This window comes from Vulpes lagopus, chromosome 3 (assembly GCF_018345385.1).
Source record: "Vulpes lagopus strain Blue_001 chromosome 3, ASM1834538v1, whole genome shotgun sequence".
NCBI lineage: Eukaryota > Metazoa > Chordata > Mammalia > Carnivora > Canidae > Vulpes > Vulpes lagopus.
The window spans coordinates 104,461,245-104,486,130 of NC_054826.1; the positions used below are offsets into that span (position 1 = coordinate 104,461,245).

A 24,886-nucleotide genomic window follows, 5' to 3' on the forward strand; every position below is an offset into this window, starting at 1 on the left:
ACGTCTGTGAAATGGCCTGGAGGTACAGCCCAAAGTTCAGCGTGGCCTTGAGCGGCACCTGACGCAAGAAGTGCTCCATGCATGACCTGCTCTGTGAACAGAGAAGTGCTATGATCTGGCCAAGGACACACAGCCACGTGAGGCAGGGCTGGGCTTCCGTGGGCCCTGGGCCTGCCGCCTGGCCACCCCCACCAGCCCCTGGATGCTCTGTTTACCAGGGGCTGGGCGGGCCAGGCCTCATTACAAGGGGCTCCTATAAATGGCGTGAGGAGGATTAATAATGTATTTATAACACATCGTCGTGGTAGCCGAAAATGATCTATAAATGTGCGGTAAATGTTTTATAATGTTTTTGTAACCCGTTATAAATGATAAATGGCAAACTATAGATGCTGGATCAAATATTTATAACGCATTGTGTGCGACGTTGGGCTGCTACAGTTCAGGAAAGCCATTAATAATAAAGTGGGTGGAAATGGAGAAGTTACCGACATGCCCAGCAAAGCCATTTATAATGAAATGTAAAATTTGGCTGTTGGAAGCAACCCACGAGCCCTCGCCGAAGCACTGGCCAGGCTCTCCCGGAGCCCGGGGAAGGAGCGGGGTCATGAATTATTTGTGAAGTGTTCAGACGGGGATGTATACTATCCATAGCACGCCATATAAATATGCTATTAATATACCCAAGGCGACATGCATTATTCATTGGGCCTAATTAATTAATGGGTGGCCCCTTAAAATGGGGTGTCACAGCTTCCAGCTCTCTCTCCTGCCTGGGGCCGCGGTCATGGCATTGGCCTCCACAGTGGCCAACCTGACTGTGGCCTTGGGAGCTGGGGGAGGAGGGACAGCCCTTGGATGCTCTGTGAAGCCGGTGTGACCCCCAAACCGTCCTTCCTGGGCAGGGCGTGCGTGGTGCGGCTGTGGTCCACTCCAGGGGTGCTCTGTCCGCCTTGCCCCACCAGTGTCCATCTCCTACAACCGTGACTGCCGTGGCCAGGGGAAGGGAGCCACATGTCCACAGGTCATGCCTGGCGCCATCCTCCCTAAACGCCCGGGGATGAGAGGCCCTGTCTTGCCGTGAAGATGAGGAAGCTCCAGAAATGGGGAACCTTCCATAGGGTCCCAGGGCAAACCATTGTCTGAGTGAGAACTCCCAACTCAGCCTGCCAGTCTGACACTAAGCCATGTCTTCTGAGGGAGCCAGGGCCCCCACTTCTGTTCTATGACATGTTCTTGCAGCAGAGATTCTGGGGGCAGGTCAGTTTCGGAAACCCTGTGCAGTGTGGCTGCTCCCTTGGGAGTCCTGGTGTGCCGCAGGACATAAAGGCTCTGAGAAGTCCTGCAAGGGAAGCTGCAGAGCCAGGGCACCTCCCTTTGTTCTTGCCCCGCCCCTTCCCCTTTCCCCCCTCCCCGTCGCCCCCTCTCTCGTGGTTTCTCCCCTCTGCCTCAGAGGCTCGAGGCGTTGCAGTCCTAGCTTGGCCCATCAGCCTGGGGCAAATTAGTTACTTGGAATTGAATCCAGTTTCCAGGTCTACGGGCCCCACCTCACCACTGAGATTCTTCCTGGGGCCCAGTAGCCAGTGTGTCCTCCAGGTGGCCACTCAGGCAGGACGCCAGCCTGTGCTGACCCAGGCTCAGGTCCTCCCCACCTGTGTCAGGGCCAGGGCTCCTCAGTGAGCAGGGAACCTCTGCTCCTTGGGCTACAGGAAAGGTATGATCAGCTTGAACTCACAACCCTGAGATCAAGACTCGAGCTGAGATCAAGAGTCAGACACTTCACCGATGGAGCCACCCAGGCCCCTGATCAACCCACTTTTAAAGGGTGGCTGCAATAAAAGGGGAAATAGGTGTGAAAATTGGTAGGCTGGAGTAGGGGGCCTGGTGGGCCCTGCGCCCTCCTCCCCACTTCCTCTGAGGGACCTACACTCCCCTTTCTGTATTCCTCAGATCTTCATTCCTGCCTCAGGGCCTTTGCATGGACCATTCCCTCTGCCTGGGAAATTCTCTCCACTTGTGCTTCAGATCTCAGTCCCTATGCTGCCTCCTAAGGGATGCCCCCTCATCAACCAGGACAGGGTCCTTCTTCCACTCTGGAGTGAATGGTGCCTTGTGTCCCCTTGGAGGGCCGTCCCAGGTGCTCTTTTACCTGTGCTTGGGTATGTGTCAGGGACAAGGACTGCCAGCTAGCCTCTGTAACGACAACTCAACACAGTGCACACTTGTGGCTCCCCTGCCCAGAGGCCCACACAGCCTCCCCTGCAGCGTCCTGCACATTTGGCCGGCAGACCAGGGAAGGTGGTGAGTCTGGAGGCATATGCGTCCCCTCCTGAGCCAGAAATCAGCCACGCAGCCCCACTGTCCTCAGGGAAGGCCAGAAGATCACTCCGGGCAGAGGAAAGCATGAATGTGGAGGTCCAGAGGCAGGACCCTGAGCAGGTCTGAGGGGCGGCAATGGGAGGACAGGTGTGAGCATGGGTGGCATGCCCTCACCTCTGCTGTTGCAGATTGTGTGTGGAGAATAGTTTCTAGGTGGCGAAGCAGATGCAGAGGCAGGGTCAGAAGCTTCCAGTAGGAATCCAGCCCACTGGGTGGTGGCTGTGGTTGGTTTTACTGCTGGACTGCATGTGGGCATTGAGAGGACAGGAAGCAAGGGGCACTCCCAGGCTGGTGGCCTTTGGGGGGAAGGTACCATCCTTTCTGTGTGGCTGGCCGTGGAAGGGGCCTGTCTGCAGCCCTGGAAGAGTGGCTGAGTTCAGGGGACCAGTAGGACAGAGGCTCTGAGGCCAGAAAGGGAAGGAGAGGCAGAGGTCAGGGAGGGCAGCACTGATAGGGGCCAGGAGGCATGACTAGGGGCCTGGACTTTATTCGGAGTGCTGCAGAGGCCAAGCAGGAAAGTGTTTGTCCACTTGGCTTTCTGGAAAGCTCTCTTGGCTGCTGTGGAGGGGTGAATGATGGTGGCCAGACTGTAGAGGTCCTGGAGGGAGTAGGGCCACTGGAAGGAAATGACATGCTCAGGGGGACACCACCACAAATGCTACTCCCGGAGCCACTGCCCCTAGAGGAAGCTGCGTGGTGACCCCTGCAGACCAGAGGTCCAGCCGTCCCCCACTCTTCCTTCTATGGAGGTGGGCCTCCAGCCCTATCTCCTGTGAGCTCCACCTCTGCCCCCAGGCCTCTACTGTCCTCACTGGCTTTTCCAGTTCTCCTGACTGCTGCCCCGAGGGTTAGGAAAACCCATTTGGTTCCTTGTTTCAGGACCAGCCACCAACCTAGCTAAACAGGCATGGCACTGTGTTTTGTCCTCATGCTGGGAAACTCCCAGCAGGTCAGGGCAATGGTCATGGCCAGCCTTGATCCCAGGCCCAGGGCCCCCCTGTCTAGCACCGGCTTGCATGCCCCCTGTGATGGGGAGCTCACTACCTACACACAAGCCTCATTCTCACTGTAGAACAACTGGATGTCCACCCTCAGAGCCCAGCCACAGGAAAGAGCAGGAGTGCACATGCTGGCTCTGGCCTGGAAGACCTCAGTTTTTGCTCCTTCAAGTGGGCACAGAGAAGCCACCCCACAGCCCTGCTGGGGTCCAGTAGTGGAGAAACACCTCCCTTCCTGTTGGCCTTGTCTGGACAAGCCTGGACGACCGTGGCCGGTGTCAGTGTTTCCAGCTGATCCTCTGCTCGGCCTCAGCCAGGGCTCAGAGTGCGGAGGACAGCCAGCAGGGTACATGGGGTCCCCACGGGAGGTGCTTCCCCAAAGACCCGGCATCAGTGGAATCCAGGGCACAAGGGACCAGAACGACCCCTGAGGGACGTGGTGCCCCAGGAACAGCCGGTGTACAGGACAGGCCCGCGCGTGGGGGAGGACTCCTGGCGGGCACGTCCCCCTACTAGCGGGGCCACGCGGGGACCTCGCCCCCTTCCCAGCCTCAGCGGCCTCGCCTGGCCCCCCGCCAGCGTGAGCACCCGGGAGGAAAAGTCCCCTGAAAGCCCAGAAACGCTAGGGGCGTTTCCATGCTGGAGAGGGGCAGGCAAGGGCTCCCAGACCAAAGGCAGGCGGGGGGGCTCCGCCACGTCCTAGCCTGGCTCCCCGTCTGTAGCGGGGCTTTGTCCTTCACTTTTCCACGATGCTGGAGGGTGGAGGCGGTGAAAAGAAAGTCCCGAAGCGGGCATTGAGGTGGGCACTTAACGGGATGAGCGCTGAGTGTTATTCTGTATGTTGGCAAATTGAACACCAATAAAAAATAAATTTATATTAAAAAAAAAAAAAAGAAAGAAAGAAAGTCCCGAAGCCACGGGGATCAGGATCAGTGGAGGGCGGGGGAGGGGGGCGCTCCGAGGGGAGGAGAGGTGGGCGTGGCCCGAAGGGCGGGTCCTGGAGAGGGGGCGTGGCCAAGCCGAAGCGGAGCCTGGCTGGAGCGAGCCCTAGGGGCGGGAGCGAGCCCAGGGGGCGTGTCCTTCCAGGGGGCGGGTCCCTCCCGGGGGCGTGTCCTCCCCGGGGGCGGGTCCCTCCCGGGGGCGGGTCCTCGCGGGGGCGTGTCCTCCCGGGGGCGTGTCCTCCCCGGGGGCGGGTCCCTCCCGGGGCGGGTCCTCGCGGGGGCGTGTCCTCCCGGGGGCGTGTCCTCCCCGGGGGCGGGTCCTCGCGGGGGCGGGTCCTTCCCGGGGGCGGCCTCGGGCCGCACTCCCGCCGGCGGCGCGGCTAAGACCGGTGGTGCCCGGGCTTCGGCGGGGCTCGGGCGGGAGTCGGCGCGGGGGTCGACGCCGGGGCCAGGCGGGGCTCTGCGGGTCCCGCGGGCAGCGCGGGGTGGGTTCGCGGTCCCGGGAGGTGCAGTCGCAGCCTCGCGGCCGCGGGGAACGCCGCCGCCCGCATGGCCGCCATCAAGGCGCTGCAGCAGTGGTGCCGGCAGCAGTGCGAGGGCTACCGGGACGTGAGCATCACCAACATGACCACGTCGTTCCGCGACGGCCTAGCCTTCTGCGCCATCCTGCACCGCCACCGGCCCGACCTCCTGTGAGTGCCCCGCGGGCAGGGGGCGCCGAGACCGGGGGGGGGGGGCGAGCGGGGTCCTGCAGCCGCCACCGCCCGGGGCCCCCGGTGTGTCCGTCCACCAAGCGGAGCCGAGCCGGAGCCAGGCGGGCCGCCCCCGCGGGCTTAGTCAGTCCGTGAGTCAGGCCGGCGTCTGGGCTCCGGCCACTGCCCCCCTCCCCCCCTCCCGCGGCCTCCCTGGAGAGGGCCGGCGGGGCTGCCCTCCTGCTCCCCTCAGCGCCCTGCCGCCCAGATCCGGGGTGCTGCCCTCCCCACCCCAGCCGGTCCAGGCACCTTGAGGAATGCAGCCCAGGGCCCCATGGGGAAGGGGCGGTTGCAGAGCCCAAAGCCCCAGACTTCCCAGCCCCTGACCACAAGCCTGCCTGGGCACCCCTGGGTGACAGGTGTGGGGTGGAGGCTGAGCCCCCATCCCTGGGAGCTAAGGGACGGGGTTAGGGCCACTCCCTCCTGGAGGGTCTTGGAATGGTGGCTGGATCTTGTCTCCATCTCAACCCACTGCATGGGTTATTCACTCAGCAAACGCTCTTTCGTGGAGACTGGGACCTGGCTTGCTGGGATAGAGGTCTGTGTGACGAGGGCCTGGCCCCCGACTCGTGTGAACGGGAGATGGGTAAAACCCCCAAGAGGGGGTGCCTGGACTCGGGGGACGGAGGCTCAGGAAGGCTGTCCCCAGAAGGCCACCTGCCTTCTGGAAAAAGAGTGGTGTTCAAAACCATTCTGAGAAGCCATGGCTGGATCCAGGGGTAGGTGGGGTGTGTGTTTGCCAGAGAGGTCTCCAGGTTGGGAGAGGCCAGAGCCAGCAGCTCAGTGCGTCCCCTTTCTGTACAGATGGGGGAACCAAGGCCCAGAGTCCAGACACCCTTGTTCAGGGCACAGAGCACGTCAGCAGAGCCGGGGCTGGCACTTGGGGCTCCTCCCCAGCACCCAGATGTACCCTGCACCCCCAGGCACCCTACAGGGAAGCTAGTCTCAACAAAGGTCGGCACGCACTTCCTCCTCCTGCTCACGGTTGTGAAATGCATTTGTGGAAACTCCTGGGGAGGCCCTGGGTGGCATTTGGGCAGCAGCTTCTGCCCCCTGTTCAGGGATGCACCTCAGTCACCCTTGGAGGCAGAAATGTTGGGCTCCCACAGTGAACACCCTCAGCTGAGCTTTGATGGGGAGGTGGGCCAAGGGTGGGACAGGTTGAGCCCCTCCTGGGAGCATGGCTGGGGACTGAGCCGAGGCAGCCTAGACAGCGCGGCTCGAGAAGTCTTCAAGGGTGGACAAATCGGGTACGGCTGTCTGCTGGCCACCAGCCTTGGGCGACGCTATGGGTGTCACTGGAGATCTGGGCTTTTCTGAGCCCTGGGAGCTTCTCTCTGCTCCTAGCCATGCTGGGTTAGAGGCTTCTGTGTGTGCATGTGTGTGCATGTGTGTGTGTGTGGGGGGGTGCATGAGCCTGTCCCAGCATGCACGGCCCGAGCATGAGCACAGGTGTGCATATATGGGTGTGTACCATGCTAGCACAAGCAGGGGTCATATAACCGCTCCTTTAACCATTAATGAGTGCCTGCTGTATTCTCAGCAGCACAAACTGAAGAAGGACTTGACCCCTGCCCAGGGAAGTGATGTCAAGAGCTTCGGTTATTTCATTTACTGCTGACTTGGTTTTCGTTCACCTGCCCCCACTGGACTTTCAGCTCCAAAAGGATGAGGGTGTCTGTCTTTGGCATTGCTAATCCTCCGTGCCTGGAACTGTGTCTGGCCCATGACAGGTATTTGGTAGATACAAGCACATAGTTGGAGAGCTACAGATAAGGACATGCACTTGGGGCTCAGTAGGTAGGGTAGGACTTTGGTAAGTGTCATTGCAAGGTAGAGGCTCTGCAGGTGCCTGTGTGCAGTAGGGAAGGGAAGAGGCCATGTGACCTTAGAGGCAGAGATTGAGTGATGGGGCCCGCAAGCCAAGGATTGCCTGGAGCCAGTGGGCCAGCGGGGAGGTCTAAGGAACAGAAGGAGCGCCTCCAGAAGGAGCAGGGGCCTGCCGACGCCGCCCTGATCGTGGACTTCTGGCCTCCGGAACTGGAAGGGAATGGGTTTCTGTTTGTGTTCAGCAGTAGAACATTAGTACGGCTTTTGATACATGGGGGGTGCTGGAAGGCCTGGTGGGGTGCTGTGAGGGTGCTGGTGTTGTGTCTGCACCCGAGTGTGGACACACATGTGTCCTTTGTTGCCTTACACACCCGTCCCCTACTCCCAGTCCCTGTGCTGCCCACCTGCTCCCAGGGGTGCACAGAAATACACAATACGGAGTAGTGCAGGATTGCGACCTCCCTGGGACATCTCCTTGGCCAGTCTGGGGCAATCTCCCTCTGTGCTCCCCATCCTTTGGAGATCCTCTGGCCCCCGGAGGGTGGACATCTGGCTCTGTGTCTCCTGACTTTGCCACCAGGAAGTCCTTCCCCGTGCCTCATCTCCAGCCTTCCTGCTCCAGAACCGCTTCCTCCCAGAGGGCAGCCTCTCTGGGAGCAGCTGTGAAGGAGTGCCGGGCGCTGAGCCAGACAGGTGGCGGTCAGGCAGCTCCGACGCCAGCTCCACGTCTGCGTCTGCCCACCAAGATCCTGTGGCCTTGCTCCAGGAGGCACATGTGACGTCCTGGTGGCCATGAGGGGACCCCGGGAGGTGGGTATGGGTTGGGAGGCGGGCGCACCCGTGACACCCCACCGGAGTTGGCCGGGCGGTAGCAGCCCGGGCCCCTCTCTGCTCAGCCTGCCCCAGAGCTGCGGGCTTTCTCAGGTGGGCCTGCAGGGCGCCTGCCCGCAGAGTGTGTGGCACTCCACCCGAGGTCTGTTTCCCCAGTGACGCCACCTCCGCCAAGCAGCCAGGTGAGCGCGGGAGCCGCCCAGAACAAACAGCCCCTTCCTGCCCCAGGGCAGTAGACCTCTCAGGGCTGGAGCACACCGCTGGGCTCCTTCCCCTTCTGGGCTGACCAGGGGTGACTGAGGTTTTCAGCGGAGAGGCGGGAGGTAGGGGTGGCGGCTTCCGCCAGGAAGGAGGGTGCAGGAGACCTTCCCAGCAGCGAGCATAAGTGCCCCGGTTTCCTTGGGCCATTTGTAGGGGTTGTAGAGGGGCCAGGGCAGGGTGTCAGTGAGTGCGGGTTCTGCTGCAGACTCGCGCGCCTCCCAACTCCTCAGTCCCTGATCTTCCTCCAGGACCCTCCAGCTTGGGAGGCCAGTGTCAGGCCTGGGGCAGAGCCCGTGGTGGTGAGGCGTCTCCCTGGCCACGGCAGGGCTCCCTGAGACCCACCCTGAGACTCGCACGTAGTCGGGAGCCAGGAGAGGTCCCCACCCGGGCACTCGGAGACCGCACTGTTTCCCCTCCCCGGGCCAGAGCGGAGGGTGGGCTGGGCCCAGGCGCCGGGCTGGCCTCGCCTCCCAGACCGGCCTCTTGGCCAGCAGGAAGCTGCCTGGGGACAGAGGCCTTCTGTTCCCCAGCCTCAGGGCCTGCTGCCCAGGCCCCCGCTGCCGCCTTCCGGCCAGACTCTCCAGGATGGACACAGGCCGCGCTGCCAGCCCACCTCCTCAGGGTCGCCCGGGGCCAGTGCCCTGTGATGCCCCCCTCAGGCCACTGTAGAAGCCCCAGGGCTGACTCTTGCCTGGACCCTGCCCTGGGCCCAGGCTTGGAGGGTCAGGGTCTGTTCTGGCCCAGGGGGAGGCCTGCGGCTGGGTAGCCAAGGCTGAGGGGTCTTCTTTGTCCATGGGGTGTAAGGAGGTGGGACTCTGGGCCCTGGCCCTGCACCCACCCAGGACACTTCTCCCAGCCTCAGGCTTCGGGCGCCTGGTCATGTCCCAGTCCTCCCACGTGTCCACCCTGCCCCGGGACCTGTGCTAGCGTCTGCCCAGTGTCTCCCTGCCCTTCTGGCTCATGGCTCCTATCCATCTCCGTGTGTCCCCCCTTCATCCCTGCTCCCCTCCTGGTGGGACTAGCTCCAGATATGTTGAGGGTGCCTGGAAAAGGCGCCTTCCCTTCGGTCAGCCCCTCCCCGCCCAGCACCCACCCCCCGCAGGGCTGCATTTTGTTCCGGGAAATAAACAGCGTGAGGTCAGCTCTCCAGGAATTTGGAAGGGGTACACATTCCCAAGAGCCCCAAAAGCCTGGGAGCAGGAGGCTGGCTGACTTAAGAGTGTGAGGTCAACAGTCTTGGTCAGCTGTGGCCACAGGAGGGGCCATGCCTCAGGCTCTGGCAGCCAGGCTGGGGCTGGGCACACAGGGGCATAGGTGGGCACCCGACCAACGGCAGACAAGTCAGCGGTCACACGACATACATGTAGACCCGATGGGTGCGTTCATTGGCCGATGTTGAAAGAATAGATGGACACAAGTCCCCTCATTTGGCAAGCGCTGGAAGAATGAATTCATCAGCGAGCATTTACAGAGCGCCAGCTGTGTGCAGGTACCGTGGAGTCATACCAGAACGGATCTGAATTTAAATGAGAGGGATTCCACTAAATCCTGATCTCACCGGGGTGAGGGGTCAGGGTGCCCTGAGCCACAGCCCACCCGGTGTGCAGGTTCTTGTGCTGTTGCCACTTTGGCAAGGGGCAGCCACTCACAGCCTGAGAGGGCGAGGCTTGGGCATTTGGTCCAGCGAGTCCCTACGTGCCACCTCTCCGAGGATTGGCCAAAGTAGGACCATCACTGAAGCCGGCCCTACGGGGTACCGCACACATGCATCATCTGAGTCGGGTGCTGGCAGGTAGGCCCCTCCTGAGGTTCCGGGGCCTCCCCGTGGCTGGTGGAGGGCCAGCTCCCCTCCGTACGCATCTGGGTCCTGATTTCCCTTTTTCTATAAGATGCCAGTCATTTTGGATTAGGGCCCACCATCATGACCTCATTTTAACTGGATTCTCTCTGTCAGGGAGATCCTATTTCCAAAAAAGGTCATGTTTGGGGATCCTGGCAGTTAGGACTCCAACAGATCATTGCGGGGGGCACAGTTCAGCCCATCCCAACAAGAGTGCCCGATGGCAGAGAGCTGGTCCTGTTGGACTTCCTGATTGGGATGGGCGTGGTCTCTACTTGGCACCCTCTGAAGGCTTTGCGAGGCAGCACGCTGGCCCTAGAGTGCCCCAGAGCGCCGGGCCAGGCAGCCCTCAGGGACAAAGGCAACACCACCTGCACCCCATGCTGCGGGGGATGTGTGCTCACGCAGCTGCCTGCCAGAGGCAGAGACGTGTCCACTCGGGGACCTGCAGGGTGCCTCTGGGGAGGGGGTGATTGAGGCCCAGGGTGGGTGTGTTCTGCACATAGGGAGAAGTGTGGGCCGAGCTTGGGAGGCTGGGAAGGCAGGGCCTGTGGCGGAGAGCTTGCTTTGGGAGGGGCGGGGCGGTCGTGATACTGGCCAGGGTGTCCAGTCCCGCTCTGGAGGTCTTAGGGGTCCAGGGGAGCAGCTGGGCAAGGTGCTGAGCGGGGGGTGGCCCTTGGCCTTGAGTGGAAGGTCACCTCAGCATCTTTTGACCCGGATGCCTTTGCCCGTGCTCAGCGGGTGCCAGCATCACTGCTGTGGGTGCTGGACCGGGCGTCCTGGCCTGCCTAGGGCGCTGAGATGCTCACTCAGGGTCCCGGCCAAGTGAGGGTCCTCACCCCCCCACTGCTGAATCCTCCAGGCAGAGCTGCTGCATCCCCTCCCCGAGGCAGATGCAGGGGGCAGAGGGCCTCCTTCTCCTTGGTGTTTGGAGACAAAACAGAACTTGTTATCCTGCCCTCCTGCCACCCGGGCATCTTGCTGAGGACATGGCCGTTTGGGTCAGTGACCTGGGGCAGGTCTGGAAAAGAGATTGAACTTTCAAAGGGAAGGGGTGGGGGAGGGGTGGGGGAGGGCCCAGCATGCCGAGAGCCCCCTGGGCCACCGATGGAGACGGACCACTCCACGTGCCATGGACGCTGGTGGGACAGCCCTGGTGACCTGCGTGTGGCTGCACTGAGGAAGCAGGAGGGTGCCCTGCCTGCCCCTGCCACCCCCCTTGTCCCCCTGGAGACAAAGCTGCCCGCCATCTTGCCCTTGCACAAAAGCACCGTCTGTGTTCATGGGGTGGTCTTACCATCTGGAACACGTTACCTGGGAGGTGGTCCAAGCGGACAGTGAGGTCTCCCTGAACCCAGCAGGGTGATGGACGTCCGGCTGGAGGCTGGTGGGGGCCTCCTTGGAGGGAGGCAGGCAAAAGGCAGCCCTGTCCCCTCCCCTGCCCCATGGCCCAGGTCGAGGCCACAGGGCCCTGCCACAGCCAGGCCTCTTGGCTTACATCCTCCTCCAGACAGGGATACTGAGGCCTGAGAGTGGAGAGGCTCCCCCAGAGTCTGACGGTGCAACACGGCTGGGTCGGGAGGCAGCTCCCAGCCTGAGCCCTTTTCCACCCTGCAGAACCATCCAGCGCCGAAGGGGCAGAGCTGCCATGGATTGCCCTGCCAGTGCGTATTTGAGCGTCAGGATGAGTGCCTGCTGGGCCCGGCTGTGTTTTCTGCTCCAAGCTTCCTTGCAGGGGTGCCTGTGGTGGGTGGGGGCTCCGAGTCCTGGGACCAGCCTGGAGCTGCAGTGGGCTCTCTTTGTCCAAACGTCGGCTTTGCGAGTGACATCCCCAGGCAGGCCCACCACCCAGGCTGGGCCCCAGCACCTGGGACGTCTTGTACCCCCGAGGTCAAGTGCGGAGGGTGCCCTGACCAGTGGGCAGCGTGGAGCTCTATCCCACACTGCCTTCTGTGTCCACCCTGTGGCCTCACCCCTGGGACATGGGCCTCCCGTGACCCACTAGGCCCATAACCTTCTGGGAGTTTGGAAGCAGGCCATTTGGAGGTGTGCCTGACTGTACTCCCCAAGCTGGTGCTTGGCCTATCTTGGCCCAAGGTAGCTCTGGGAGGACAGGGCCCTGGGGTGGGTCCTGGTGTGGGTCGTGGCCCTTTCCCACCCTGTGGGGACCAGCCACCCTGAGCCTGCCATCAGCCTGGTGGCCAGGGGTAAGCACTTGGTCTCTGCAGGGCACCAGAGGTGAGGGTCATGGCTGCAGGGCCCGATGGTCGCCAGGGTGCTGCCGGCATTGCTGAGCCTAGAGCAGGGCCGACTCTGCTCACTCCTGGCTGCCTGGGACCTCATTCCTTCACAATTGCTGCTTCTGGACTCGGTCTCTCTATCTTGGCAGGATGACCTCTGAGCTGCTTTGGACACCTGTATTTTTCTCTTTCAGAGACTTCGATGCACTCAGGAAGGAAAACGTTTATGAGAACAACAAACTGGTGAGTGTCCTTGTTCCTGCCTCAAAGCCATTGTGGCCAGTCTGTCCTGTGCCGTCACCCAGGTCCCAGGGACCACCCTCAGGTACCACCAGGGCAGCTGTGAGAGGTGCTGGCACAGCAGGTGAGCATCTGGAGGCCAGAGACGCGCTGCAGAGCTCCACAGCCTGTCCTGAGCCGGGGGACCCCAACCCCAGAAATAGCCTCCAATCTGGTGCCCAGGCCCTCCTGGCTCCTTCTTCCTGTCACAGAAGGAAGAGGTTGGGGGTGGCTGGGATTTTATTTCCCATCCAAGGCAGAGTGGGTCCAGAGGTGGCTCTGGGAGGACCAGGCCCTGGGGTGAGTCCTGGCTGGGCTGTGGCTCTTCCCCACCTTGTGGGGACCAGCTGCCCCGAGCCTGCCTGTTGGCCTGGCCGCTGGGTCCTGAACACACTGCTTGCAGCCTCATGCTCTGGCCAGCCTGGGTCCAGGGTCCTGCCTGCCACCCCGCTGCCAGATGCTTCCCTGTGCCAGCTTCAGTTTCCTTGCTGCAGAATAAGCCCCATTATCACACTGGGTTGATGCCCAGAGAGGCAGACACGCACCCGGCCTCCCCAAGCTGTCTCTCCCAGCTCTGGGGAGGCAGGCCCAGCTCTGCGGGTCAAACCCGCACAGCTGATGCGCGCTCCGCTCAGCTCCTGCACGACTTGCATTTCCATCTGACTTAATTTAGAGGAAGTAGTGACAAATTCAGTTCCTCCGCCATGCTCTCTACCTGTCAGATGCTCACAGTAGATCGCATGGACTAGAGCTCGTCCATTGTCACAGAAAATTCTGTGGGGACACCATAGCGGGTGGGCCGGATGAACATGCAGGACAGTGCAGGGCAGGTGTGTGAGGCCACCGCGTGTTTGTCCTGAGGGGACAGGGCAGGCTCCCCTGGTAAAGAGGAGTCCCATGGGCACCTCTAGGAGGGGCCAGCCTGGTGGGGGGCTGCTGGCACAAGGCTGTCCCCTCTGGAGGGCACCTTGGCTAGTAGGAGAAATAGCAAGGGGGCACGGTGGGAACAGAGTAGGGGAGGCAGTGGGAACAGAGGGGGCATGGCGGGAACAGAATGAGAGGCAGTGGGAACAGAGGGAGAGGCAGTGGGAATAGAGGGGAGGCGCAGGTAGGACAGACTGGGGGAGGTGGGGACAGGTGGGCATGGGAAGCAGTTGGCCCCTCCCAGGGCTGCTGGGCTGGGGTGCTCAGGTCTTTAGGATCTATATTGACGGCCAGGTGGATGGTGAGGGGATGAAGGTGCATTATGAATAGTCAGATTCTCAGATTCTGCACACATTTTGAAGGGGTGTCGAAGGAGTTTCGAGGCCTTTGGCCTGAGCCTTGGAAGGAAGGTCACTGCTGGCTGGGCTGTGTGTCTGGGAGAGCTCAGGAACCCAGTTTTGGGCACATGGAGATGGACATGTGGCCCTCAGGCGTGGCATGGGCATCTCAGCAGTTTAAGGGAAGGATATGGATAGAGACCTGAGGACTGTCAGGTGAGGGACGGGCATTTACAGGCAGGAGATGTCAGGCTGGCCATGTGGGGACTGGCTCCCCAGATCCTTCAACCCCCCCATAGTCAGGATATGGTCTCTGTTGTACAGACCAGTAAACTGAGGCCCAGGGAGGTCACGCAGCCTGAGCAGAGCTCAAACCTTGAACCTAGACCTTTCTGGGCCTGGGCGGGTTTCTGGCCTCCTTCCTGGAGGGTGCTGGTGGCCTGATGGAGACAGAGGGGGTGTCCCCCAGCCCACCTGCGCTGACCACTCCCCCCAGGCCTTCTGTGTGGCCGAGGAGCAGTTGGGCATCCCAGCCCTGCTGGACGCTGAGGACATGGTGGCCCTGAAGGTGCCAGACCGGCTGAGCATCCTGACCTATGTGTCACAGTACTACAACTACTTCCACGGACGCTCCCCCAGTGAGTTGGGGCTGGAGGCCCCCCATGCCTTGCATCTGCCAGGCTGGCCCTCTGTCTTGGGCCCAAGTGAGCCCCGCCGCCAGTTCAGTGGTGGTTTTTAGCACCACCTGGCAGGGCAGAAAGCAGCAGGGAAGCCCCTCTGGAGCCACATACGTGGGGCTCCCTGAGCTGTGGCTTCCTCCCTGGGGGAGTAGCCCCACCCTCCTGCCACCATGAGGGTCTGAGCCCCCCAGACCCCACACTCACCTGTGCACCAAACAGAGGCACCCAGATCTTGCCTCTCCTTCCCCTCTGCACCCCTGGAGCCCATGCCCACAAGTCTCACCTCAGGCAACTTGGCAGACCCTGTGTGGGCTCCGAGGCCTGGCTCCAGAGGCGCCCCCCAACCCCCGTTTGGTCCTGATATTTGGCAGGCATGTGGGGGATGGGCCCAAGGGACTGGACTCCAGCTGCTCTGCCCACCCCGAAGCTCAGCTTCTTCCCCTCCCCTCACATTCCTCATCCAGACCTTAGAAATCCCCGGAACCACTCTGGGCACAGGACCAGCCCCGCCTTGATATTTCCACTTTGTGGAGAAACAGAAAAGTTCCATTTCCCTGACCCCAGATCAGGGCTCTTGGAGCCTGCGGGGGAGGGGTGTGGGTCAGACCAGGCCCCTGCTGGGAATGTGCACTTGTGGTTGTTCCTGGCTGCCCCTCAGCCTGCTCCAACAGCCCTGGGCTCCAGGCCTCACGTTATCCACTGGCACCCACAGAGAACCCAGAACGGGGGGTGGCCCCAGATACTTTGAGAGCCTGATCTCACATGTCTCATGCCAGTTGGGGGTATGGCTGGTATCAAGAGGCCCCCTTCGGATTCTGATGAGGAACCATCTGGGAAGAAGGCTCCATCCCAGCTGGCCAGGCCCTCACCCACTCCAGCCCGGGGACAGCCGCTGTCTCCAGTCAGCACAAACCCCACCGTCCAGCGGAAGGATGGGAGCTTAGGAGGCCCCCTGCTGAAAACCGTAAGCACCCCAGCTCCACCTTCCCTCTGACTCTTGGGATTGTGACCTCTACACCGCAGGGCCTGGGATGGGGGTCCCCTTGGCTCCCCAGCACATCCTCAGCTACTGTTTATCAGGATTGACTCCACATACCCCTTCAAATCTTGCATGTCGGGATATGATCCCCGTTGTACAGATAGGTAAAATGAGGCCCAGGGAGATTATGCAGGCCAAGCAGATCTGAGACATTGAACCCTGACGTTTCTGGGCTCCTGAGTGGTTTCTGGCCTCCTGCCCCTCCCTCCTGGGTGGGCCAGGAGAGAATCCTGGGTGTGTCCTTCCCGCCTGCCCAGGGCATTAGGCACCCCCACTTTCAGAGGGGGGGGGAACGGGGACGAGTGATGTGCTGTAGTCAGGCGCCCCCTGCTGTCCAAGTGATGAGGGAACTGTGGCCTGGTGTTGGGATTGCTGTACCTCTGGTGGCCTCAGGAGCGCCGGGATCTGGCCCCTGTCCCCCCAGACTCCCAAGGTTAGGCTGCAGCCCCTGAACTTAGAGTCCATCAGTGCCTGATGGGCTGCTCCCCTCAGGGCCTCAGTTCTCTGGTCTGTAAAGTGGGATCTTCTTGCCTGCTGATGGGGCGGCTGTCAGGAGGAGAGCTGGGGCACATGACCTCTCCTAGCCTATGGTGAGGGGTCAGAAATAGCAACTGGCACCCTTCCCAAGGGCCAGGCCTCGGCAGTCAGCAGCACCTGCGCAGTCTGCGGCAAGCACGTGCACCTCGTGCAGAGACACCTGGCTGACGGGAAGCTCTACCACCGGAGCTGCTTCAGGTAGAGCTGGTGTGTGCCTGTGCATGCCTGTGCGTGTGTGTGCATGTGCATGCACTCAGGCATGCATGTGTGCATGTGCATGTCTGTGACTATGCATGTGTGTGCATGCATGCACCCTTGTGTGTGTGAACCTGTGCATGTGTGCATGCACTTGTGCATGTGCATGCACCTGGGCACGTGTGTGTGTGTGTGTGTGTTGAGTGCGGCCATGCATGTGTATGCATGTGCACCTATGCATGTGTACATACCTGTGCATGTGTATGTGCGTGCTCATGAATGTGCGTGTGTACCCATGCATGTGTGTATGTGCCTATGAATGCACATGTGCACCCTGTGTGTGTGGGCCCGTGCATATATGTGCATGCACATATATGTGCATGTGTGTGCATGCCCCTGTGTGTGCCCATGCATATGTGCACTTCTGTGCACATTTGCGAGCATGCGTGTTCACCTGTGCACACTTGCACCCATGAATGTATGCATGTGCACTTATGTGTGCATTTGTGAGTATACATGTACACAGGCATGGACACTTTAGGTGTTTGTACCCTTAATGAGGATTTGTGGAGTCTGTGACTCAAAATGACTGTTGAGTCGATCGCCACAGAAGTTGGCACAGGGCTGCATGAGTGTGTACTCATGGGAGTGTGTGTGAATAAGGGAATGCACGCCTGCCTGCAGTGTCCTCATGGGTCTTTCTCTGCCCTGTGCCAGGTGTAAGCAGTGCTCCAACACACTGCACTCTGGGGCCTACAGGGCCACCGGCGAGCCCGGCGTCTTTGTGTGTTCCAGCCACCACCCCGAAGCTGCCTCTGCAAGCCCCACGTTGCGGGGCCCAGCCCCACGACAGCCAGGGGCCATACCCTCAGACTCCAAGCCGCCCAGTGCCCCACAGAAGGCCCAGGAGGCAAATGGGCCCCGAGATGCAGGGCCAGAGTCCAGGCCAGCGGCCCGGGAGCCTGTGATGGGCAACTCGACTGTCAAAGGCGTCCCTGCTACGGCCAACCCTCTGGCCACTGCCGCCTCCCACGTCCACGCAGGGAGCCCAGCCAGGCCTGCATTCTTGGCGGGCCTCCAGGGTGGCAGAGCCAGCACACGTGTGGCCAACAGCTCCCCAGTAGGGTGGTCATCGGTGGGACAGCACACAGCAGCAGTCATCCCCCGTTCTGCTCCAATGCCAAATGCCCCAGACTCTCGCCCAGCCACCCCACAGGGCCGAGTGACCCCTCAAGTGGCACCCCCCTACACCAAGGTCAGCTTGGGCCCAACGTCTCCAGGCCCAGCAGACACCCCAGACTGGGCCCCATCAGCAGCCTCCAAGATGCAGCAGGCCCGGGAGAGGTTCTTCCAGACTCCTGGAGCTGCCCCCAGTCCTGGCCCAGCTGGCAGGGCCCCGGCTCCTGCAGATGTGCCTTCTGGGGCCAACAGCAGGGAGCAGGCACTGAGCTGCCTCCGGAAGGCCCTTCCCAGGCTTGAGACTGGTGCTCTGGCACCTGGCAGGTGGGTGGGGAGGAGCTGGGGCAGGCGGGGTCGGGGGCAGCCTAGGAGGCTTCCAGGCCCTGCCTAGCTCTGCTCCCCAGCTTCAGCTTTCTCACCTGGAAATTGGGAATGAGACGGGACCCAGAGTGCCTGGTGCTCAGCAGGAGGGGATGCAGTTGTGACTGCAAAGTTGTGGGGGCACAGATGCTGCCCCTGGGGTCACCATGTGGCACACGCTGAGTCACACCTGAGGACACCCGTTTTACAGACCGGAAACCAGAGGCTGTGAGAAGCCCTGGATTGTCCTATCTGAGCCGGGTGGAGCTCATCACCGCCCCCTGCCTGCGTGGCAGTGCCTGCCTGGTGCCTTCAACACACTAGTCACGGAGCAGGCCCTGGTGGGATGGAGGGTCCCAGTGTTTGTGTCCTGAGGCTGCTGGGACAAAGCACCCAAACCACCAGAAACCTATTCTCACCCGGCTCTAAACACCAGAAGACTGAACTCGAGGTGGGCAGGGCTGCACTCCCTGCGCCGGCTCTCGGGGAGGGTCCTTCCTGCCTTTTCTAGCACCTGCTCACCCTGCATCCCCTGCTCATAGCCACAGCCTCCATCTGGGCCCCTGGGGTCACCTGGCTCCCATCTGTGTCTATGTCCTCTACTCTTCTGTCTCTGCTAAGGACACCCGACGCTGGACTTAGGGCCACCCTAATCCAGGATGACCTCATCTAAACTTGGTTACATCTGCAAAGACTCTATTTCCAAATAAGGCCACATCCTGGGCTTCCGAGTGGACATGAATTGGGGGAGGGGGACACAATTCATACTACGGTGGCCTCATGAGTAAGGAAATTGCATACTAGGTTGACTGACAATGCTGCGCCTGCTGCCTCATGCTGCCCTTTATTTTGGGGGAGCATTCTGGCTTAGAGCTGCTTGGGCCCACTGGATTAGCTGGTGGTGCCCCAAGAGAGTGAGTCTGCCCTGCCACTCCAGGCCTGGGGGTGTCCAGAGCACCTGGGGACTGAGGCTGCGTGGCTGTGAAGCCTCTCTCGGAGGCGTCCTGCGGGATGTCTGCCTGGGGCAGGGCCCAGCTCCTCCTGGTCACCCTGGGCCTAGGGAGCGGGGAGAACAGTGGGGAGAGATTGGTTTCATAGGGAGCACAGGGCACATGGAGGAGCTGCTTTGGCTTGGTGAGGTGCCCAGCTTGCTGCCTTGGGCTCTCCTGGGTGCTGGTGGCCATGCTTCCTGCACGTGTGTGTGCCTGGGGATGCAGGATGGCCTGGTGATGGGCAGCCCGCTTGGGGGGCTCATCCTTGTTGCTTAGATGGGGCTAAGCAGGCTTGGCTGGCCCACAGCTCTGGGCAGGGCTTCCACAGGGAAGTCCCAGGTGCTTCTGGGCAGGTAGATGAAAGAGGGAGGGGCTGTGGGTATGGCCCCTCCCCACACCCCATGCACAGTGTGTTTTGGGGCCATTTTAATCTCAGCTGATGCCAGAGTTAAATGGAAAGGTAAAAATCAGGTGCCATATACACCTGTGCCAGAAGTGGGTGCCCTTGGCCTGTCCCTCGGAGGGTCTATCTGTAGGTGGATGTCAGGAATCCTCTGCCAGGGGAGGTTGAGGGGCTTCTGCCTGAGGGTCATGGTGGGAGGGGGCTCCTGGATCCACCTGTGCCTGATGCCTACACTCTCACCCATAGGTCCTCCCCGGCCACCTCCCCTGCTCTGAAATCCCATAGCAGAGCTGAAGGGCCACAAGCAAGTCCATCAGCCAAGCTGTCCCAGGTGGTACCTGCCCAGGTCCTCAGCCCCCCTGCGAGGACTGAGCCACCAGCCCCAAGTGTGAGCACCACCTCACGGGCATCCATGTCACCCCAGGTGGACAAGAAGGACCCGCCTGTGTCCTCAGGGGCCAGCAGGGTGGGTGCTGGCTCCACGCTGAAGCCAGAGGCCCCAGTGGCAAAGGGTAAGCTCTCCCACTGATGCGCCATGGGGAGGTGTGGGGTGGGTTGTGTGGTGCCTGTGGCTGCTCTGCTCCCTGGCCTCTGGTTCTGCAGAACCAGCCCAGCTCCCATGTTACCCCCATCTTTGGCGCCCCCTGGTCCCCACTTTCTCCCCACTCTGACTCCAATTTCTGGAGTGCCAGATGCCCCTTCGGGCTTGTGTGTGTCTTTACAATCACTGTTCACTGCCCACCTGCCCCCGCCTGCATGTCCTGCTGCGGCCATGGCCCAACCTCGTCACTGTTCCCTGGTGACGACGCCAGGCAGCTGTCAGTTACTCTCTCCTGCTTTGCACTCCTTGCAGGGTCACCCCCTCCCATGGGGTTTTGCATCCACTGTCTGTGTCTGTTTTCCTGCTCTGTCCCAACAACAGGACCCTAAGGGTCCTAGAAGCCCCTTGGACTGCTTACTATCACTGCATATGCTTTCTGGGTAACTGTGGAGTTGGCTTTTTTCTGGGTGCCTGGGTATCTCTTAGGAGAGCCCTGGAGGGACTGAGCTGGGCTCAGAGAACACCCCGCACATAGGTTTTTACTGAGACCTTTCCTTGGCTGAGCCCCCATCATGAAAGCCACTCTGTTCTGAACCACTCAGCCCACAGACACACAGGCACTCTGCAACCACGGGACTCAGCTGGTCACACCCTCTCTATTGGGCAGCTGGGGACTTTGAGGCCCAGAGAGGCCCAGAGAGGGGACATGGCACAGGTGGTCAGGCCAGAAGTCCTGAGCCCGACTCCCAGCCCAACTGTCCCATGGGCCAGGCTGGTTGTGTGGGTACCGGAGAGGGGCTGGCTGCAGGAAGATGGGGTGGGGGTGAGTGAGATCCAGTCTTTTCTGGCAGAGCCCAGCCTCCCAACCCGGAATACCCCCTCATGACCTGTGTCCCTGCCCCCCACCTAGGGTCAGGCACCAGCCCCCAGGAAGGCCAGGAAGACGGGCCCGCAGGATGGAGGGCCCGCCTGAAGCCGGTGGAGAAGAAACACCCTGCTGAGAGGTGAGGGGAGGGTGGGCAGGGCTCGGGGGCAGGGGGTCTCTCTGGGTCCTGCACCTGGGCCTGTGGCTTTGTGCTCATGAAGCTGAGCATTAGCACAGGGCCTGGTACACAGTAGGTGCTCAACAGATGCTTACAGGTGAATGATGGCATGCATGTGGACTGATGGACACACCCACAGAGGGATGTGTGCGTATCTGCTTGGACCATTCACTGGGTGTAGCAGAAGCCAATTCACACCAGCCTAAGTGACAGGGGTGCAATGATGGGGGGAGCAGTCACACCGACCTGAGTGATGGAGTGGGGCAGTCACATGGGCCTGAATGATGAGGGAGCAGTCACACCGACCTGAGTGATGGAGTGGGGCAGTCACATGGGCCTGAATGATGAGGGAGTAGTCACACTGACCTGAGTGGCAGGGGAGCAGTCACACCAGGCTGTGACACAAGACCACATTCCCTTTGTGTGGCTGGAGCGTCAGGAGGGTGGGCAGCTGTGGGGAGGGTCTGTCAGGCCCGGGGTCCTCACTCACCTGAACCAGCCATGGTGGCCAAGGGATGAAAGTCCACCAGGCCTAAGCCTGGAGCGGCCATGCTGGCTCTACAGCGGGGAAGGGACAGCCCCCCCGCCCCAGAAAGCTTGGGTGGGACGGGGAAGGCGATGCTGCATCCCTGCATGAGGCCGCAGGTGCCAGGGCTGGACGGTCACATGAGCCATCCCGGGGGCCGGGCGTGCTGGTCCAGGGTCACCCGTGATGAGTGACCACCCTGTGTGTACTGTAGCAGTGGGTGGCCCACGGGTGGGCGGCACACTCGGGTCCTGCACCAGCTGTGAGTGCCTGAGCATGTGCACACACACACGAAGGTGAGCACATGGGTGAACACACACACATGTGCTCTAGGAGGGTCACAGCCAGTCAGGTAGCCCTTACGTGCTCCGTGCACTCCTCTCTTGCCTCTGGTGGTCTGCACCTGGGTGTGGGGCAGCCTGTCCTTCCCTTGGCTGACCCCCTGCCCTCTGTCTAGGGTCCTGGGAGAGCCTCGGACAGGTGACGCCCCTGGGAAAGCCCCCGGGAGCTCCGAGGGGCATGTCCATGTCCCTCCACCCCCTCGTTGGCCTGACAGGACAGCGGGCACAGCCAGCCCTGGGCCTGGCCTCTCAGGTAATGCTGGGCAGGAACCCGGGGGTCCAGATGCCCAGCCCGGGAACATGGCCCTGTGGTGCCAGAGGGGTCGGGTGGCAGCTCGTGTGTGCGTGTGTGTGTCTTTACACCTGCACGTGAGTGTGCTGTCCCCAGCATTCTTAGCTGCCCCTGGATCCATGTCCAGCCCTCATGTCACTTCCTGTGTGACTTCAAGCCAGTCTCCAACCTGCTGGGCTCATTTGCCCCTGTGTTGTCGAGGACACAGAATCTGCCCTCCCTGGATGGACATGGGCACAGGAGACTGACCCTGTGCTGGCCGGTGAAGCCGGTGGGGTCCCCTTGGGTGACCACCCTGCTCAGAGAAGCAGTGGGGGGGGGGCACCAGACCTGCTGGCTTGACATGTGGCCCTGTCCTCTGCCCTCGGGCAGCCACCTCCCCCTCCCCGTCTTCATCCCACCGCAAGAAGCTGGCTGTCCCTGCCAGCCTGGATGTTTCTGGCGACTGGCTTCATTCTGAGCCCTCAGGGCAGGAAGCCCCAGCCCGGAGCTGGAAGGAAGAGAAGAGGAAGCCCCCTGCTCAGGGCACACCAGGTCAGCCCCCATTCCTAGTTGGAGTGTAGATGAGGGGGGCTTGTCTGAGGAGGGAGTGGCTGCAGGGGTTTGCAGGATGACAAGTGGAGGGAAGGTACCCCAGGGGAGGGAGCAGTGTCGAATGCACCTGCAGGTGGCTGGCTTCCCTTGAGATGGGGCAGCGGGCCTGGAGGACCCTTCAGAGCCCTGGCCTGCCAGAAGGGAAGGGAAGACAGGACAGAGGCCCCAGCTCCTCCTGGTGCTGGAGCCACAGATACCTGGGGATGCTGATGCGCTTGCCCTTGGCAGCTTGCCTGCAGGGCATCCGGGCCACTGACTTGGGGAAGCTGGGGGGCCAGGGAGGGCATGGAGATGGTGGGGATGGTGCCTGCATCTGTGTGTGTGCTCTGGCTTTGGGACACCATTGGGAGGGAGCAGGGGAACCCTGGGCAGGGGGCCTGGGTGTGGTGCCCCCAGGTCCAGGAGACTTGTCTTATCATCAGCAGGGAGGTCCTTGGGCTCGTCTAGTGTCCCCACTCCACCCAGCAAGGCAGTGACCAACCCGGCCACGGTGAGTAGTCCAGGGTGCAGGTGGGCCAGGAGCTCAGCCCTCTGGGGCATGACCCGGCCTCTCCGCCTGCCCCTCACCTCCCCTCCGTCCCCAGCGGCCCCCAAACTACATGCCCCCAGAAGAGATCCAGAGGCACATGCAGGACATCGAGAGGCAGCTGGACATTCTGGAGCTCAGGGGTGTGGAGCTGGAGAAGCGTCTACGCGCGGCTGAGGGGGGTGAGCCTCGTCTACCCGACACAGGCCTGCCCCCTCCCCACGGCCCCGGCCGGGCCTCCACCAGCTTGACCCGGGGGCCTCACTGGCCCTGGCCTGACCCTCCCGGACCCCCTCCACAGATGCCTCTGAGGACACCCTCATGGTGGACTGGTTCCAGCTCATTCACAAGAAGCAGCTGCTGCTGAGGCAGGAGTCGGAGCTGATGTACAAGTGAGGGGTCCAGCCGTTCCACCTCAGCCCGAAGGGTCCTCTCCGGGATGGCCACCTCCTGACTGCACGGGCCGGGCTCAGGCACGGGGGAGGTCAGCCAGGCAGGCTGGGCCTCACGCCTGCGTCACCTCGGCAGGGCCAGGGACCAGCAGCTGGCAGAGGAGCAGTCGAACCTGGAGGGGGAGCTGCGTCAGCTGATGGCCAAGCCTCGTGCGTCCCGTCTACCCCCACCCTTGGGAACCTGGGCCTGGGCCGGGGAGGGTGATGGGGGTGGGCCCTTCCAGGCCCCTCCGACTGGCTGTCTGCGTGGCTACCCTTTGGAGAGGCTGATGGGATGTGGTTATGGCCCACATGCTGGGGCCCAGGGTAGAGTCTCAGCCCATCCACTCCTGGCCGTGCGTACTCGGCCAGGGCACTCAACTTCTCTGTGCTTCCAAAGTGGGGACAGGACTCATGCCTACCCCATCAGCTGCAGTGATTCCAGGGCAGTAAGCCCTGACCAGCTCAGCCTGCAGGTGCCATGGATGGAGTGGCTGAGGGCCCAGTGCTGGGGGCTCAGGTCCTGGCAGTCCTGCCTCTGCCCTTCCTTGCTGTGAGATGGGGGTGCTCTGCCTCTGATCTGGTCTTTCTTCCACTCATTCACTCATCCATCCACCCACCTATTCATCCATCCGTCTGCCGGTCCACGCGCTGATCCACCCATCCATGCATTCAGCATTGCCAGGAGCCCACCACAGATGGGCAGACTCTGTCCCTGTTGTCCGCCAAACCCTCCCCCACATCCAGTGGAGGAGTCTGACCCTGGAAAGTGGGGACGCCATGCCCTGAGCAGGGCGGGACAGCAGGGCTGCCGCTGAGGGCAGGCTGTCCCTGCAGAGAGTCTGAAGTCACCCCTGGACCAGCAGCGGGAGGCGGATCTGCTGAGCCGGTACATAAGCACAGTGGAGAACCGCAGCAACATCGTGGATGTCCTGGAGGAGGACCGGCTCAGGTGAGGGCGGGGCCTCCGGGCCCAGGGGAGGAGCCTCGGGGGTCCAGGGGAGGGCAGGGCCTCTGGGGCTCAGGGGAGGGACCTGGCAAGGCCACAAAGTCAGCGGCCAAGTTTGTTAAATATGTTACTCTCTGGGCTGAGGGAGCCCTGGCCCAGGTCCTCCCAGGGCCTTCCATCCTGTGTCACCGATGAGGGTCAGCACCCAGAGAGAGTAGGCACTGCCTTGTTGGCAGGTGGAAGGACCCAACTACTATCCTGTCCTGTTTCAGAGAGCTGGAGGAGGACGAGATGCTACAGAACATGATCCAGAATCTGGGTAACTGTAGGGCCAGGGCAGGTGGGAGGGAAGGGCATGTTGGCAGGGGCAGGTGCTGAGAGGTGGCACCTGTCCTAGTGTCCGCCCTCCCCACTCCCAGATCTCCAGAGAAGCAGTGGGGATCAGAAGAAGAAGTCCAAGTTCAGCTTGTCCAGAGTCCTGTCCCTGAGGAGCAAAAGGAACCCCGAGTGAGCTGCCTGGCCAGCCGCAGGACACTGACCCTTGGCCCGGGGAGGGTGGCCACCGCGGGGGTGGGGGTGTGGTGTGGGGATGTGCACCACCCTCCCCGTGGGGTCTGAGCAGCCACAATAAAGGAACAAACTACA

The 24,886-nt window shown here is 61.7% G+C and overlaps 1 protein-coding gene across 9 annotated transcripts; it reads left to right on the top strand.

Annotated features, from left to right (window-relative positions):
* Positions 1-4,654: 4,654 nt before the first annotated feature.
* MICALL2 (MICAL like 2) lies at positions 4,655-24,886 on the top strand. 9 transcript variants are annotated; one of them, XM_041750255.1, is made up of 19 exons: positions 4,874-5,010; positions 5,875-6,024; positions 6,614-6,803; positions 12,267-12,315; positions 14,110-14,251; positions 15,070-15,257; positions 15,961-16,067; positions 16,782-17,567; positions 19,245-19,510; positions 20,450-20,543; positions 21,566-21,702; positions 22,114-22,275; positions 22,758-22,825; positions 22,920-23,043; positions 23,163-23,253; positions 23,390-23,463; positions 24,130-24,244; positions 24,514-24,560; positions 24,639-24,886. In XM_041750255.1, the coding sequence occupies exons 3-19, from the start codon at positions 6,739-6,741 to the stop codon at positions 24,857-24,859; spliced, it is 2,736 nt and encodes a 911-aa protein (XP_041606189.1). In that variant the 5' UTR covers positions 4,874-5,010; positions 5,875-6,024; positions 6,614-6,738; the 3' UTR covers positions 24,860-24,886. The 9 variants fall into 9 exon arrangements, with proteins under 9 accessions (XP_041606187.1, XP_041606192.1, XP_041606188.1 ...); XM_041750256.1 differs by having other exon boundaries at positions 6,617-6,803; XM_041750260.1 differs by lacking the exon at positions 6,614-6,803.